Below are 17,327 nucleotides of genomic sequence, written 5' to 3' on the forward strand. Positions count from 1 at the left end.
CTGCCCGGCTCCCTCAGGGATTCTGCAGCCCCTGCCCGGCTCCCTCAGGGATTCTGCAGCCCCTGCCCGGCTCCCTCAGGGATTCTGCAGCCCCTGCCCAGCTCCCTCAGGGATTCTCCATTCCCTCCCCAGCTCCCTCAGGGATTCTCTAACCCTTTTCCAGCTCCCTCAGGAATTCTCCAGCCCCTTTCCCAGCTCTGGACATGCTCCAGCCCCTCAATCTCTTTCTTGTCACAAAGGGCCCAAAGCTGAGCCAGGGTTTGAGGTCTCTCAGCAGAGGCAGCAGAAGGGGCTGGGGTCACTGTCCAGGTGCCATTGGCTCTTGCCCACCTGGGCACACCTGGGCACACCTGGGCCCGTGTCCAGCTGCTGTCCCCAGCACCCCAGGGCCTTTCCAGACACTTTTCCCCAAGCCTGGAACGTTCTGTGGGGGTTGCAGTGACCCAAGGGCAGCACCCAGCACCTGCTGAGCCTCGCTCCATGGATCCCATGGATCCAGCCTGCCCAGGTGGATCCTGTCCATCCACCTCCTCCTGTCCTCCTGTCCATCCACCCTCCCACCCAGCTCAGCAAAGAAAACCCCCCGAGCCAACCTTAGGAAAAGATTTTCCATTTAATACTAGACTCTCAGGATTGAGATGCAGGCTTTTTATGCAATTACATCCAATGTTAAAATTGGTAATACATAATTTACAAAGATTAACATCAAAACAATGATCTATTTAGATATGCTTTGTAAAAAGGAAATATATTAGCAGCATTTATTTTCAGCAATCACACAGCCTACACCCATGCAGACTAAGGTTCAGCTCTATTTGCAGTAACGTAGTGCTTCCTGGCTCCGGCGGCGATCCTGGGGACACACGGGTCTGCTCAGTATTATAAAATAACCAAAAAATAAAAAAAGTCATTAATTTCTACACCAGTAAGAAAAAACAATTCTTTGCACTTACCTAACATTTGATTGTCTAAAAAACATTTTGTTTAGTCTTTCAACAAAAGAAAGATAAAATGACAGAGCTAGTGTCTCGCTTCTGTACGCACTTTATTTTTTTTTTTTTTAAAAACTTTTTAGTGTTTAACACCATTTGAGACAATGATTTCTGTTTGAAACTAAATGAGACAACTCGAGGGTTTGGACATGCGATATTCCTACTACACGCACGAGTATTTTATACTCAGGGTTCCTGGTACTGTACAGTGCTTCTCTACAGTAAGAAAATATTCCAAACTATTTTCTTATTTCTTTTTTTTTTTTAATAAAATATTTTTTTTTCTCAAAGGGTTTTTTTCCTTTCTTTTTTTTTTTGTGGTTTTTTTTTTGTTTTGTTTTGTTTTCTCTTTTTAAATCAACACATAAAAGTTAATGGAATGAGTCATGTTCCACTAAGAGTAAAATAATTATAATAATAACAAGAATGTACATTAGGACGAGCTTGGTCCATAAAAAGGAACATGTAACTACGGTATTGCTTTACATCCACGCAGCAGATATATACAACTTGGCACATTAAAAACTGGATTTCTTATAAGAACACCTAAAACAGGACTGGATATGCATGTGTACGTCTGAGACAGGAAAGCAAAGCCACCGTCCGGGGGCAGCGGGGGGGGCTGGCGGGACAATCGCGACAATCGCGACAATCGCCGCGGGGCGGGGCCAGCGGGAGCCGCTGCCCGGACGTTCGGCTGTCCACCAGCACACGAGGGTAGTGTTAGCAGTTGATAAATTCTACAGCTCACGACAAACACTCGTTCGGATACTGCCTGACGGGCACGGAGTGAAAGGGTCCTTGGGGTTGTTTTTTTTTTTTGGTGGTTTTTTTTTCGTTTTGTTTTTTTTTTCCTTTTTTCTTTTAACGGATTTTTATTTGCACAACACACGAGACACACGAGAACCACAGCTTATCAAAAAAACCAACAGCAATGGTGGCGTCAGGAGCTGACTTCGCTTTTATAAAATTTCTCTGCAGAAAAAAAGTGAAAAAAACTCACACCCCACCCCCTCCCCCCGCACAGCAAGTGCCTCATCCCAGCTCTCCTGCCCTGCTCCAAGGGCCTCTGGAAGCTTCTCCTTGGCACAGACCACAGGGACACGTGCTCAGCTGTCCCACGGCGAACCTCGTGCTCGGCTGGGGACGTTTCTCTCTTCTTGGAACTTGTGCAAATCAGAGGCCACAGCTTCAGGGCAGCTTTTCCTTTTAAGCCACTGGGCCTTTCCTCTCCCCTCTGGATTCCTGGATTCCCTCCCCTGGCGGTGCTGAGGGTGGCTGGTACAATCCCAGGTGAGCAGTGACCGTGGGGCACATCCTCCTCAGAGTAACTCAGTCCTTTTCCTCTGCCCTCCCTATTATTATTATTTTTTTAAATTTTTGTTTCGTTTTTTCTCCTCTGAGTGGGAATATCAAGCAAAAATAAATTAAATTTGACCATCCTGGACAATAACCACGAGGTTTCCTCAGTACCTAACATCAATACAAGGCACGCCCACCAACACACACACCAAGAGCACTGCAGAGCAGGGTGGGCGCCGTGCCAGCCCGGCCCCCCAGGTGCTACTGTTTGTATTTTGTCAGTTTGCTGCTGCCCTCCTTCCCCAGGCTGGGCTGTGCCCCCAGCCCAGACAGAGCCCAGAGCTCGGCTGCCCCTCCTGGGTCACTTCCTGAAGCTGCTCTCGGGGATGGTCAGAGTGCGGCGCCGCAGCTTCCGGCCCGAGCCCTCCTCCAGCAGGTAGGTGACATCGATGGCTGCAACAGAGCACAAGGGGCACCTCGGTCACTACAGCATCACTGAGCTGGGAAAAGACCTCCAGGATCATGGATCCAACCTGTGAGGGATGCCCCACCTGGGCACCCAGAGCTCAGCCTCCCATCGCTCCTCGAACACAAAATTCCTGTTTCTTTATTGCTGGTTCCTCCAAGGATGTTTCCCTCCAGGAAATCCAAACCATGCCTGGCAAAAGTACTGAGTGACCCAAGCCCTGAGCCGTGGCTGGACCAGAAAACCTCCACAAATCCTCTCAACCCAAATGAAGCATCAGTCCATGACTGTGTGGCATTGGACAGACTGGACAGGGCTCATCCTGGGCTTGAATTTAAAAGCAGGGTCACACTTTGCCAGTGTCCCCTCATCCCACAGCTCAGACAACACCTACAGCAGGTACTCAGAACCAAAGTAAAGCTCATGAAAGGTCAAAAGAGACTTTCCAAAATCCTCTCAGTCTTTCCTGGCCTGTCTGTTAAGTTTCTCCATTGTAGATATTGAATGATGCAGGGGGGAATGAGTTCATGGAAAGGTTTTGTGGTTATTAAAAATATTATACAAAAAGACCCTTAAAAATATGATACAAAACAGTGTCATAGTTGTAAGAAATTTCACTTGGAAAATTTAGTGGATTTCTGTTGCAAAGGAAAACGTGGCTACAAAGAAAACTGACTTTCCTAATGCCCACTAGCAAGAAATCCACACAAAACCATTCATTGTATCAACACAGCTCAGCCAAGTGACCCCAGAGCTGCAGGAGACCCAGGGGCTGTGCAAGCAGAGCCTGAATTCTCACCGTTTTTCCCTGGGATTTTCTCTAGGAGGTTGAGCAGGATCTGGTTCAGCCTCTCCCTCTGCAGGTGCCGCCGCTCCTCGGGGCTGCAGAGCGGCCTCGAGTCCGAGGGGTTCTCGTCCCCCTTCTTCTCAGCCTCGCAGCTCTCGCTGGGCACGGGCTCCTTGTCGGGCTCCTCGGGGCTGGGCAGCTCCCCTGGAGCCTGCTCAGGGGCCCCCAGCACCTCCTCCATCAGGGGCAGGGAATCTTCCTCTTGGTTTAAGTCTTTGATCTGTGGTTTCGAGCGATCCGATTTCCAGGATGACCTTACAGGAAAAATAAAAGGGTTTAAAGAGAAGTTTTTCACCTGAAAGGACAATTCCCAGCGAGTTCAGGACTCATCCATGGTTGGGGATCTCTGGAGCTCAATTTCTTCCTCCATCCCTGCACTCACACCCCCCCAATGCTACAGCTTCATCTGCATCGCACCAAACACAGCTTTGAAAAACAAATGGATTTTTATTTTCAGTTTCAAAAGATTTTACCTCCAAAACCACTTTGGCCCAACCCCTAGTGGGATGTTCTTGCAGGCTCTACCAGGTCTGGGCTCTGAGTGCCCCACAGACACAGGCAGCAGGCCCAGGACCTGGGTTCCTCCATCTGGGAAGGCTGGAGCCTCCTGTTCTGAGCATCTCCTCACTCAGCTGCTTTTTTCTGACTGTCAAATGGCTCCTTTTTTTTCCTGATGTACATTATTATTAATGCCTATCCTGCCTCACTTGTTCCCTTTTATCTCTCTGCAAGTTTAGAGAGCTTTAAATAATTTAAACTCCTTATTTCCATAGCACCCAGGGGAAAGGGGCAGGAGGAGAGTGGGCACGAGAAACAAACAACATTATTTCATCTCTTCTCAACAATCTGGGAGGGGAGACTCACCTGCCTCCGTTCCTCTTGTAGTTGTCTGGCACATAATGAGGCTGCAAGAAAAATAAAGATTATGATCAATACCAAATCAGATTCACAGTGGAAGGAAGTGCTGCTCTGTCAAATACTCTGGAAGTGCCAATGCAGGACACTCTGGAAATGCTGGTGTACCTCAAAGAGACTTCACAGGAGGAGGCACAATCATGTAATAAGATCAATTAGAGCCAGACTTGTCTGGTTCTTCACATCTTCTAAGTAAATTTCAAGCCACAGACCATCATGACAAAAATCATCTTTGCTTTCTGCACAGCATCAATCTGGAACCTTCTCCAAAGCCACTACAAAAACCTCTGCCCCAGGAAGAGCAGAGCTCACTTGCAGAAGGTTTGCAGATCTGCTACCTCTGAGTCTCTCTCTGAGCTCACCATCACCACTCCTTGAGCACCTCTCTACCTCTCACCTGCAGGTTCTGTTCCACCCAGTTTTCTTTCCAAGCTTGCTTTCCAGGCAGCTTTTCCCCCAGGCTGTGCATACTCACAGAATCATGGAATGACTGAGGTTGGAAAAGCCCTCCCAGAGCATCCAATCCAAGCTGTGCCCCATCCCCACCTCGTCCCCAGCCCAGAGCTCTGAGTGCCACCTCCAGGTGTTCCTTGGGCACCTCCAGGGACGGGGGCTCCAAACCTCCCTGGATTTGGAGGAAGGTTTGGATGGGGCCTCCAAACCTCCCTGCCAAGGCCTGACCACCCTTTCCACGAGGAAATTCCTCCTGATATCCAGCCTGAGCCTCCCATGGCACAACTTGAGGCCGTTTCCTCTTGTCCTGCCCGTTGTTCCTTGGGAGCAGAGCCTGACTCCCACCTAAAGCATCAGCTCCCTCTGCCTGACCAAGCTTCATTTATCAACACTCAGGAGCTTTCCAGAACTCCATCCAGCCTCCTAAAACCAGGTGAGGAAGCTGAGAGCAAAGCCACTCACAGAGAAATCCCTCTTGGGTGTGAGTTTCTTGGGGAAGTGGTCGAAGGCGTAGGGCTTGGTGCACACGGGGTAGCGGTTGCGGTGGATCTTGTAGAAGAGGTGAGCTGATTTATCCAGGCGGTAATCACAGATGTAAACATCCTGCTCCTTCACCCCCTTCGGCCTCCCTGGCACCAGAACAAGGAGAAAACAGTCATGGACTGAGGGGGAAATGTGGTTCATCCCAGGGGTCACATGTTTCCACCATGCAGTTGTGGAGCACAAGCTCCAGCGTGGTTTCCATGGGCACAGCACAGCTGTCACTGCATCCACAGCCTGTTCCAACACTGAGGAAATCCATCCATTCTATCTCTGACCCTTTCCTTAAACCTCCAACCTTTCACCATGCAGTTGTGGAGCACAAGCTCCAGTGTGGTTTCCATGTCCCTGTTTGCTCCCTCACTCAGAACCCCAGCAGGGTCACTCTGAACACCTGCATACTCTGATTAAACGCTTCCCAAACCTTCACAGACACAATTTTCAACTGACATCATTTTCTCTTCCCTCTTCAAACAGGAATCCCTGTCCCAGGGCAAAGCCTCAGCTCTGAGCCACACAAACATCCCCACAGCCTTTGGACAGCAGGAACTGCTCCAGGGCATGTCCTTGCTCCCAGAACAGAGTGGATTTGTCCCAGTGCCTGGTTCAGGGTAAGGATGATGTTGGCTGGTGCCCAGCAGTGCTCACCCTCAGCCCTGCACTCTCCAGGCTCCCCTGCTCTGCCAGCAGGGCCAGCACAGCTGACCCCAGGATGTCCCACACCATGGAGTGTCCAGCCCAGTGGGGGTGGCTGGGATCCCCAGTCAGTGCTGGCGAGTGGCTGCACTGGGCATCGCTTGTGCTCCCTGGGGTTTATTCACAGAATCATGGAGTAGTTTGGGCTGGGAGGGACCTTAAATCTCATCCCATTCCAGCCCCTGCCATGGCAGGGACACCTTCCACTGTCCCAGGCTGCTCCAAGCCCTGTCCAACCTGGCCTTGGACACTTCCAAGGATCCAGGGCAGCCCCAGCTTCTCTGGGCACCTGTGCCAGGGCCTCCCCACCCTCACAGGTAAGAATTTCCTCTGTGTATCCAACCTAAATTACCTCTCTTTTCAGGTTGAAGCCATTTCCTCTTGTCCTGTCACTCCAGTTCATGATTAAGAGCCTCTCTCCACCTTCCTCCTAGCCCCTTCAGATATTGGACACCCCTCTTTCTGTAACCTCCCTTTCCATTACTACTACTACTATCATTATTATTACTACAATATTTTCATTTGTTTCACCCATGAAACTGTTTTTATCCCAACCCCAGGGGTTTAACTCTTACCTGTTCCCTCCCATCCCAGGGGGAGCGAGTGGCTGGGTAATGCTGAGCTTCCAGCAGGGGTTAACCCACCACAGCCCAGTGCCCAAATGCTTAGGAATGTGTTTAATTCCCACCTTTGCAGTAGGTGTAGAGGTCTAGCACACAGCAGGTCCCCACCACGGCCTCCAAGGGGATGATTTCATACAAGGGCACCCGGAAGAGTTCGTTGTGGTAGAACTTGCGAGACGGGGAATGGTGCGTTTCGTGTGGACGGAAATAGTGGTGGCCAAAGGCAAAGCGCTCCTCCCTGAGGGGGCAAAGGGGACACAAACACCAATCAGGCCATGACACAACCCCTCAATGCCCCCTGCTTTGTTTGGAGTTCCCTCTCTTGGACTTGGCTCTGATGAACAGCAGAGTCACACAAATTCCATGTTCCACTGCCCGCCTGCAGTGAGGACAAACCCTCCCAGTGTGGCTTCCATGGGCACAGCAAAGTGTGACTGGCCAGGGCACAGCACAGCTGTCACTGCATCCACAGCCTGTTCCAACACTGAGGAAATCCATCTATTTCTATCTGTGATCCTTTGCTTAAACCTCCAACCTCACGTGTTTCCAACCATGCAGCTGTGGAGCACAAGCTCCAGTGTGGTTTCCATGGGCACAGCAGACTGTAACTGGTCACAGCTGTCACTGCACCCACAATCTGTTCCAACACTAAGGAAATCCATCCATCTTTATCTCTGATCCTTTGCTTAAACCTCCAACCTCACTTGCTTCCACTGTGCAGCTGTGGAGCACAAGCTCCAGCGTGGTTTCCATGGGCACAGCAGACTGTGACTGGCCAGGGCACAGCACAGCTGTCACTGCATCCACAGCCTGTTCCAACACTGAGGAAATCCATCTATTTCTCTCTGTGATCCTTTGCTTAAACCTCCAACCTCACTTGCTTCCACTGTGCAGTTGTGGAGCACAAGCTCCAGCGCGGTTTCCATGGGCACAGCAGACTGTGACTGGCCAGGGCACAGCACAGCTGTCACTGCACACACAATCCCTTCCAACACTGAGGAAATCAATCCATTTCTATCTGTGATCCTTTGCTTAAACCTCCAACCTCACATGTTTCCAACCATGCAGTTGGGGAGCACAAGCTCCAGCGTGGTTTCCTTGGCACAGCACAGCTGTCACTGCACACACAGCACAGCACAGTTGTCACTGCATCCACAACCTGTTCCAACACTGAGGAAATCCATCCATTTCTATCTGTGATCCTTTGATTAAACCTCCAACCTCACGTGTTTCCAACCATGCAGCTGTGGAGCACAAGCTCCAGCGTGGTTTCCATGGGCACAGCAGACTGTAACTGGTCACAGCTGTCACTGCACCCACAGCCTGTTCCAACACTGAGGAAATCCATCCATTTCTACCTCTGATCTTTTACTTAAACCTCCAACCTCACGCGTTTCCACCGTGCAGCTGCAGAGCAAAGCTCCCGTTGGGAATTCCCAACCTCTGCACCTTGCTCATTGCTGCATCCTAAAGGTGAGACTAGCACAAAATCCCTGTGCTTTGGCAGGCAGGTCAGTGGGATGGCTCAAACTCCAAGGCTGTCTGGCACTCACTTCTCGTTTTTCCAGAGCTTCTCGATGCGGAAGATGTCGAGCTTGTCGCGGTTGATGTGGGACAGCAGCCGGTACGATTGCCGCACCGGGTGCCCGTCGGGGGTCCTGCGGCTGTCTCTCATCAGGTACACACAGTCACCTGTCCAGGGACACAAAGGACACACCTGGCCTGAGCCCAGCACAGCAGAACCACAGGAAATAATCATTAAAATGAACACAAGCTAATGCTGGATTGTAAGGAATGACATGAAGCCACTGCAGAAGCTGCCAAGAGCACTCAGAAGTTTTTCACAGCAGCTTTACACAAAAACTACCCACAGCTTTCCATGGCAGACTGAAAACACCAGCCTCTAAGGGATCAAAACCATGACAAACCACAGGGTATGTAAACATGCCAGTCATGATTAGGAAAAGGTGTAGGAATTAGTGATGGCTGCAATAAATATGTGAGAGAGAAGATACTTAGGGAGGAGGTTACTATTAAGAAAATCCTGTCCTGAGAAGCCCCAAGCCTTTGGTTATTCCAGCAGAATTCCAATGAGATGTGGAGCTCAGGAAAGGTAAAGAGAATACAAAAAGGACTGAAGAAACTGCCACTGCTGGCAATCAAAAAGTGTTTCCCAAGGGCAACCCCTAAGCTCAAATTTATTAACTTTGTCCCATAAGTGAATTCACTCCCTAATTTCTCTGCTCTGCCTGTGAAATCCCTGGGCTGGAAAGGACTTTAAAGACCATCCAGACCCACCCCCCTGCCATGTGCAGGGATATCTTCCACCAGACCAAGCTGCTCAGAGCTCCCACCTGGCCTTAAGCACTTCCAGGGCTGGCAAGAGATTCCACTTCTGTTATTTACATAAAAATGACCGAAACCTGGGAGGTCCCAAGTTATAAAAGCTCCCTTGGGTAGGAGCAGAGGTCACACAGCAGAATGTTGTGGCTGGCAGCAGCAGCTGCTCAGGAGGAGAGAGCACAGGAACAGGGAAAACCTCCCTGTGCTGTCCCTGCCTTTTCTGTTCATGGACTTTCAGAGCCAAAGGCTGGAGCTTTGGGGATTAATCCTTCTTCCAAGTATTTGTCTAATCTTTTTTGGAACCATTTATGCTCTGACCTCTCCACCCTCCTGTGGCAAGGCTTGCCACAGTCTAGTCATGATTTTATAAAAAAATCCTTCCTAGACTTTAACTGTTGCCAGCTAATTTCTGGTTGTTCCCTAATTTCTGCATCGTTGCACCTTCCTGAGCCACATTTCCCAGACCTTCATCATTCACCCTCCAAATCACCTGGGCAGACTCTGTCCACAGAAAAGATGATCCAGATCAGATTATCTCTGTTATCCTTGTTTTTCCAGGTAATGGGATCCTCTGAGCAATGGGATGTCAGAGCAGCACAGGCAGGCAGGGCAGACAGACACCCCAGGAGGTTACAGAAGGGCACAATCCCTCTGCTATTTTGTGCATAACCATTTCTGATACTCCCTTTGCCTTTTTGACTCAGCTAGAACATTTTTCTCATGTTTCCATTAAGTTACAATGACTCCTGGGAGTTGTTTTCCCTATTTTTAGGGAATATACATATTTTTGTATATGTGTAGTTATTGGCTGTTTGTCTTCCATGGATATTGGTGTTATGAATTATTATTATTAATCTTGGGAAAAAGATGCCAGGAACCACTGAGGACATCATGGCCCCAGGGTCATTCACACCCCAGTTTTGCTATAAGGAGATTCAGGATTAAAATGAAGCACATTATATTTTCATTCATATCATCTCATTTATCAATTTATCTAAGTTTAAAAGATGCTCCTAAGGACTCCTCATAGGCAGAAATTTCTCCCATATATCCAACCTAAATTTCATGAGGTTCCTGTGGTCCCACCTCTCCAGCCTGTCCAGGTCCCTCTGGATCCATCCCTTCCCTCCAGCATTTTGACCACACCACAGAACTTGGTGTCTTGACCTAAAACTGGGATAACAACAGCTTCCCTTACAACTTTATGAGTAGCTTTTAAAGAAATTGGAGAGGTGGGTTCCTTAAAAGACTCTTAGAATACAAGGAACATCCTCAGAAGAGCTACTGGCCCCAAGCAGAATGTAAATAAAACCATTTCAATTTTAAACCTCATTTTAAACCAGCTTTTTTCAACTCCTCTTCCCCACCTCTCCCATGAGAAGAAAGCAACCCCAGCATTACTGTGCCTGACTGAAAAAGGAGCATTCAGAAGGAGATGTAGACTCTTGCTCTAAAGATCAGGAAACTTGATTTGAATTCCAGTTTATAAAGATCTACTGCCTCAAAAATGAAGTTTCCAAGGAAAAAACATAGCAGCTGTTGCTGGTGCATCAGGGATGATGATTTGTTAGAATTTCTGGCTAGGTGGGTTTTCCAGGATCCATTCTGACCTCTATTTATCAATTCCTATCCAAGACAGAACTCCATGGGATGTAATGGATCAGATCTGTTTTATTTGTATCATCTCCTGAGTTTAGGTATTAGAGAATTTTTGCAGTGGTGTAACACTCAACAACTTCCAGCAGAATTGCCAAAAAATTAAGAAACAAGTTCTGCAGCCACCCCTGAGAGGGATTTGGTGTGACAGCAGAGTGTGACCACTCACACAGCTGATTTTCAGTCTTGTTCCTCCAAAACATCAGCTCTCAAGCTTGGAACTGCTGTTCAGGGTGCAGCTCCTCCTGGGCAGGCACTCCATGCACTTCCAGCCTTTGTGGCAACACCAGCCTCTTCCCAATACACAGCTCCCAGGAAAATATAAACCACACACAGACTTGAGGGGCTGCAGGCCATGATTTTGCCTCAGAGTGTGGAATTATGAGGCCCTTTAGACACCAGAGGCAGTAAAAAGCTGGTTTTTCCACAGTCCAAGCTGCCTGATACACCCACAGCACAGTAAAGGTCCTGCCTGAGGACTCAGAGTGGAAAAATCAACAAGGCCATGGATTTCCCCTTCCCCTGCTGGAGCTGCATGTTCTGTTCCAGCACCTTGTGGTGGAATTTGCTTCAGCTGCTCCCTGTGCCTGCAGAGGCATTTGGTGCCCAGCAGCTGCAGCTTGGTCTCCTTTGTCCCCTGCTGATGGCACACAGAGCTCAGAAATGTCCTACAGAGGGACATTTCTCTCTTGAAAGGGCATTTCTCTAATGAAGGTCACCAAGATCAGATCAGAGGCACACAAGGAAAATTTACCACACTGGGAGAGAAATTATCTTAATGCTCTGAACACCTGGAAGATGCCACAAGCCCCTGATAAAACATCATCCATTTCAACAGAAAATGTAAAAGCAAGTTCTGATACAGCCCTTGAAGTAAAAAAAAGACATGAGAAACCCAAAGGCTGAACTCTGGACAGAACAGACAATGCAGAGCAACACCCAGCAAGGAGAACTGAATGCAAATTCCAGAATCTTGCAGATGGGATAATGAATATGCTGGTTTTTGACCTTTTTCTAAATTCCCCCTTTTCCTGAAGGCTCTCCTATTTCCCTCTAGCAAACTTATCAGCTGGTTTCACTCATTCAAGAACAGTTTCCTGATAATGATAAAGGGCTCTTTCTAACCTTGTGAATATTTGTAGGATGAAATTAAAAAATAATCAGTGAGCTGAATTGTGTGGCTGTGGCAGCTGCCTTGGAGAGATTCAGGAATTCAGAGCACAGTCCAGAAGAGATAAGCTTTAGGGAACACACAAGCAATGAGCTGGGTGTTTTAATGCCCATTCTGCACTAAAATACTGGAGGTCTGACAGCCTTCTTGGCCTTTACTTCTAAATGTTAACTACCAGCAGTTGGCTCAGCATCATCCTCCCCTGGCCAGGACAACCCTGTGCTAATTAACATTTCTTCATCAACAGCCTGTGAGAATTCTGACTGTGTGTCACTCCCAGCACTGCAGAGAGAGAGCAGCTTCCACTTGTGAAAAATGAAAGTGTTTTTGCCACAAGCAGGAGCTTCCACTTGTGAAAAATCAAAGTATTTTTGCCACAAGCAGGAGCTTCCACTTGTGAAAAATGAAAGTGTTTTTGCCACAAGTGGCAGCTTCCACTTGTGAAAAATGAAAGTGTTTTTGCCCCAAGTGGCAGCTTCCACTTGTGAAAAATGGAAGTATTTTTGCCCCAAGTGGCAGCTTCCACTTGTGAAAAATGGAAGTGTTTTTGCCAGGGTAATGCCAGAGATCCCTGCACACTGCTGGCCCCAGAGGCAGCACCTACCCTGGCGGAGCAGCAGATCATCCCTCAAGAGGCAGATGTAATAAACACAGCCAGGCTGGGCATAGTGGGGCCGAGGGATCATGGGAACCTCCTGCAGGGAAAAAGAAAGGCAGTTGTGAGATTGATAAGATAGGAAATAGTTGGTTATAGGTTTTTTTGTTATAAGGTATTATATAATTTTCTGACCCAACAGGCTGATGTTAACAGAATTTATTTTGCTTTTTTGATTTATCACTTTAATTTCTTTTTATTGTAATGTGGATATTTTTGTCCAATAAGGTCTTAGTACATGTATGTAATATGTAATAGGTAACATATTACATGTTTTTATTATAACATCTAAACTTTTAGCTTATTTTATACAATTACATTATTACTATACTACAAAACTTTTTATCATCTTATTTTATTATAAATACACATATTATATTATATTATATTATATATGTTTTTATATAGATGTGTATATAGATGTGTATATAGATGTATTACAGATATATAATTTTCTTACTTACTTAAAGAATATTCTTACTTATAACTATAGAAGCCTAAGTTTATCATTTTTCTATTCAATGTTTGTGTATTTTGCTTTTACATTAATTTAGGCTTCTTCTAAGGCTACAAATCAAACCCTCTTGAGACTGTGAGGATTCCTATCTTTCTGATTCCCACACCACCCTATGGAAATACACATTGAAAAACTGGGAAAAAACCAGAGAAAAACTGACCCCTCGTGGAACTGAACCTAAATCAAGGAAGCTTCACCAATCCCAAAAGATACAAATTCAAAATACAAATACGAAAAACCCCTAAGGAGCTGCTGTAATTTTATAAGAGTGATAGGAAGGAGAGTTTTGTTTTACCCTGTTCACAGCTCGAGGTTCACACTGCTCACACAGGTAGTGTTCAACATCTGAGTTCACACCCATGCAGTCACAGTGCTGCCACACCTGGAAGAACAGGTACATCCCAGTCACAAAGTCCTGGCCCACATTACAGCTGAAAACTGCACTTTCTCAACAAATATTAAGGAAAGCAAGAAAATAAGCTTCACACAGGAAATTCAAGATTTTCTATGAACTATTTCACACCATGGCAGCACACAGACAAGATCTCCATGCAACAGAAATATCCTTGCCTTCCAGACTGATTTATTCACGCAATAAAAAACCTCACAGCAACCCAGCACTGCTCGTGTCTCTGAACACCCAAGACCCAGCAACACCTCAACACCCACCATGCACTTTTCACACTGGATCATGAGCCCCTCGTCCTTGTAGAGGCCGCAGATGCAGCGGATGACGTCCTCGTCCTTCTCGTGCCCGTTGTCCTTGTCGCACACCGAGGTCTCGCTGCTGTCGGCCTCGCTCGCCGTCTCCCCCACGATCTCGTCGATCTGGGCCGAGGCCTCGTGCCGCGCGTTGTAGTAGGCCTTGCGCAGCCGGCACACGTCCCGCCCCGTCGGGGACTTCCTGCCGTAGTATTTCTGAAAAAAATCACCAAAAAAACCCAAAAAGTGCTTTATTTCCTGTTTAGCTCCTGTCTGTGTACACCTGGGAGGCCTGGTGGCCTCTCCATCTCCCTCCTGACTCTACTCTCAGAGTATCAGTAGGCCTTGCGCAGCCGGCACACATCCTGCCCCGTCAGGGACTTCCTGCCGTAATATTTCTGATAAAAATCACAAAAAACCCCAAAAAAGCTTTATTTCCAAGTCCTGTCTATTTTAGCTCCTGTCTGTGTAGACCTGGGAGGCCTGGTGGCCTCTCCATGTCCCCTCCTGACCCTGGACAGAGTATCAGTAGGCCTTGTGCAGCCCACACGCGTCCTGCCCCGTTGGGGACTTCCTGCCGTAGTATTTCTGCAAAAATCACACAAAAAACCCAAAAAAGCTTTATTTCCAAGTCCTGTCTATTTTAGCTCCTGTCTGTGTACACCTGGGAGGCCTGGTGGCCTCTCCATCTCCCTCCTGACTCTACTCTCAGAGTATCAGTAGGCCTTGCGCAGCCGGCACACGTCCCGCCCCGTCGGGGACTTCCTGCCGTAGTATTTCTGAAAAAAATCACAAAAAAACCCAAAAGAAGCTTTATTTCCAAGTGCTGTCCTGTTTAGCTCCTGTCCATGCACACCTGAGAGGCCTGGTGGCCTCTCCATCTCCCTCCTGACTCTACTCTCAGAGTATCAGTAGGCCTTGCACAGCCGGCACACGTCCCGCCCTGTTGGGGACTTCCTGCCGTAGTATTTCTGAAAAAAATCACAAAAAAAACCCCCAAAAATGCTTTACTTTCAAGTCCTGTCCTGTTTAGCTCCTGTCTGTGTAGACCTGGGAGGCCTGGTGGCCTCTCCATGTCCCCTCCTGACGCTGGCCAGAGTATCAGTAGGCCTTGCACAGCCCACACATGTCCCGCCCTGTTGGGGACTTCCTGCCGTAGTATTTCTGAAAAAAATCACAAAAAACCCAAAAAGTGCTTTATTTCCTGTTTAGCTCCTCTCTGTGCACACCTGGGAGGCCTGGTGGCCTCTCCATCTCCCTCCTGACTCTACTCTCAGAGTATCAGTAGGCCTTGCGCAGCCGGCACACGTCCCGCCCCGTCGGGGACTTCCTGCCGTAGTATTTCTGAAAAAAATAAAAAAAAAACCCAAAAAAGCTTTATTTCCAAGTCCTGTCTATTTTAGCTCCTGTCTGTGTAGACCTGGGAGGCCTGGTGGCCTCTCCATGTCCCCTCCTGACCTGGGACAGAGTATCAGTAGGCCTTGCACAGCCCACACATGTCCTGCCCTGTTGGGGACTTCCTGCCGTAGTATTTCTGAAAAAATCACAAAAAACCCAAAAAGTGCTTTATTTCCTGTTTAGCTCCTGTCTGTGCACACCTGGGAGGCCTGGTGGCCTCTCCATCTCCCTCCTGACTCTACTCTCAGAATATCAGTATGCCTTGCGCAGCCAGCACACGTCCCGCCCCATTGGGGACTTCCTGCCATAGTATTTCTGCAAAAATCAACAAAAAAACCTAAAAAGTGCTTTATTTCCTGTTTAACTCCTGTCTGTGCACACCTGGAAGGCCTGGTGGCCTCTCCATCTCCCTCCTGACCCTGGCCACTGTTGTAGTAGGCCTTGGGCAGCCTGCCCCGCTGGGGACTTCCTGCCGTAGTATTTCTATAAGAACCAACAAAAAACCCCAAAAGTGCTTTATTTTCTTTTTAGCTTCTGGGAGGGGTTCTCCGTACAGCTGCAACCCCAAAGCTGGGGTGGCCACTCAATCTCCCTCATGACTCTGGCCAGCATTGTAGTAGGCCTTGCACAGCCTGCACACATCCCACCCTGTTGGGGACTTCCTGCCGTAGTATTTCTGCAAAAATCAACAAAAAAACCCAAAAAGTGCTTTATTTCCTGTTTAGCTCATGAGTGTGCACACCTGGAAGGCCTGGTGGCCTCTCCATGTCCCTCCTGACCCTGGCCACTGTTGTAGTAGGCCTTGGGCAGCCTGCCCCGCTGGGAACTTCCTGCCATAGTATTTCTATAAGAACCAACAAAAAAACCCAAAAGTGCTTTATTTCCTTTTTAGCTCCTGGGAGGGGTTCTCCCTACAGCTGCAGCCCCAAAGCTGGGGTGGCCTCCTCCTCTCCCTCATGACTCTGGCCATAGTAGTAGTAGTAGGACTTGTGCACCCAGCACACATCCCACCCCACTGGGGGCTTGCTGCCATAGTATTTCTGCAAAAATCACAAAAAACCCAAAAAAAGCTTTATTTCCTGTTTAGCTCCTGGGAAGGGTTCTCCCTACAGCTGCAGCCCCAAAGCTGGGGTGGCCTCTCCATCTCCTTCCTGACTCTGGCCAGAATACCAGTAGGCCTTGCACAGCCCATCCCATTGGAGACTTCCTGCTGTAGTATTTCTGCAAAACCCACAAAAAACGCCAAAAAGTGCTTTATTTCCAAGTCCTGTCCTGTTTAGTTCCTGTCCATGCATGTCTGGAAGGCCTGGTGGCCTCTCCATGTCCCTCCTGACCCTGGCCATTGTTGTAGCAGGCCTTGCACAGCTGGCACACGTCCTGCCCTGTTGGGGACTTCCTGCTGTAGTATTCCTGCAAAGACCAACAAAAAACCCCAAAAAGTGCTTTATTTCCTGTTTAGCTCCTGGGAGGGGCTCTCCCTACAGCTGCAACCCCAAACCTGGGGTGAGGTCTCCATGTCCCTCCTGACTCTGGCCAGCAGGTGCATGGATGTGACACAGACAGGGGAGGAACTGAGAGCAGCCCTGGGAGGAGGATTTGGGGTGATGGGTGACCAAAAACTCAATGTGCCCTGGCCCTTTGTGTTCACAGCCCAGAAACCACTCATGTCCTGGGCTGCATCCAAAGGAATGCAGTAGATCCAAATGGGCAGTAGATCAAGGAAAGGGATTTTTCCTCTCTGCTTTGCTCTCCTGAGACTCCACCTGAGGTGCTGTGTCCAGTTCCAGGGACCTCAATGTAAGAAGGACATGGAAATGCTGGAGCAAGTCCAGAGGTGGCCACAAAGTTGCTGAGGGGACTGGAGCCAGGCTGGGAATGCTCAGCCTGGAGAAGAGAAGGTTGTGTGGAGACCTCAGAGGTCCTTGCAGGGTCTGAAGGGGCTCCAAGGAAGCTGGAGAGGGACTGTTCATCAGGAACTGGAGTGACAGCACAAGGGGGAATGGGTTCAAACTGGAAAAGGGAGAATTTAGGTAGGATATATGGGAGATATT

The 17,327-nt window shown here is 48.4% G+C and overlaps 1 protein-coding gene across 1 annotated transcript in view; it reads right to left on the minus strand.

Annotated features, from left to right (window-relative positions):
- Positions 1–594: 594 nt before the first annotated feature.
- Positions 595–17,327, minus strand: part of ASH1L (ASH1 like histone lysine methyltransferase) — an 87,863-nt gene continuing 71,130 nt past the window's right edge. The window contains 9 exon segments of the mRNA XM_054651180.2: positions 595–2,747; positions 3,560–3,861; positions 4,472–4,512; positions 5,438–5,604; positions 6,900–7,072; positions 8,388–8,526; positions 12,609–12,699; positions 13,472–13,558; positions 13,846–14,094. Coding sequence (XP_054507155.2) covers positions 2,656–2,747; positions 3,560–3,861; positions 4,472–4,512; positions 5,438–5,604; positions 6,900–7,072; positions 8,388–8,526; positions 12,609–12,699; positions 13,472–13,558; positions 13,846–14,094 — 1,341 coding nt within the window. The 3' untranslated portion in view covers positions 595–2,655.

The sequence above is a fragment of the Agelaius phoeniceus genome, chromosome 31 (assembly GCF_051311805.1).
Source record: "Agelaius phoeniceus isolate bAgePho1 chromosome 31, bAgePho1.hap1, whole genome shotgun sequence".
In the NCBI taxonomy this organism is placed as follows: Eukaryota; Metazoa; Chordata; class Aves; order Passeriformes; family Icteridae; genus Agelaius; species Agelaius phoeniceus.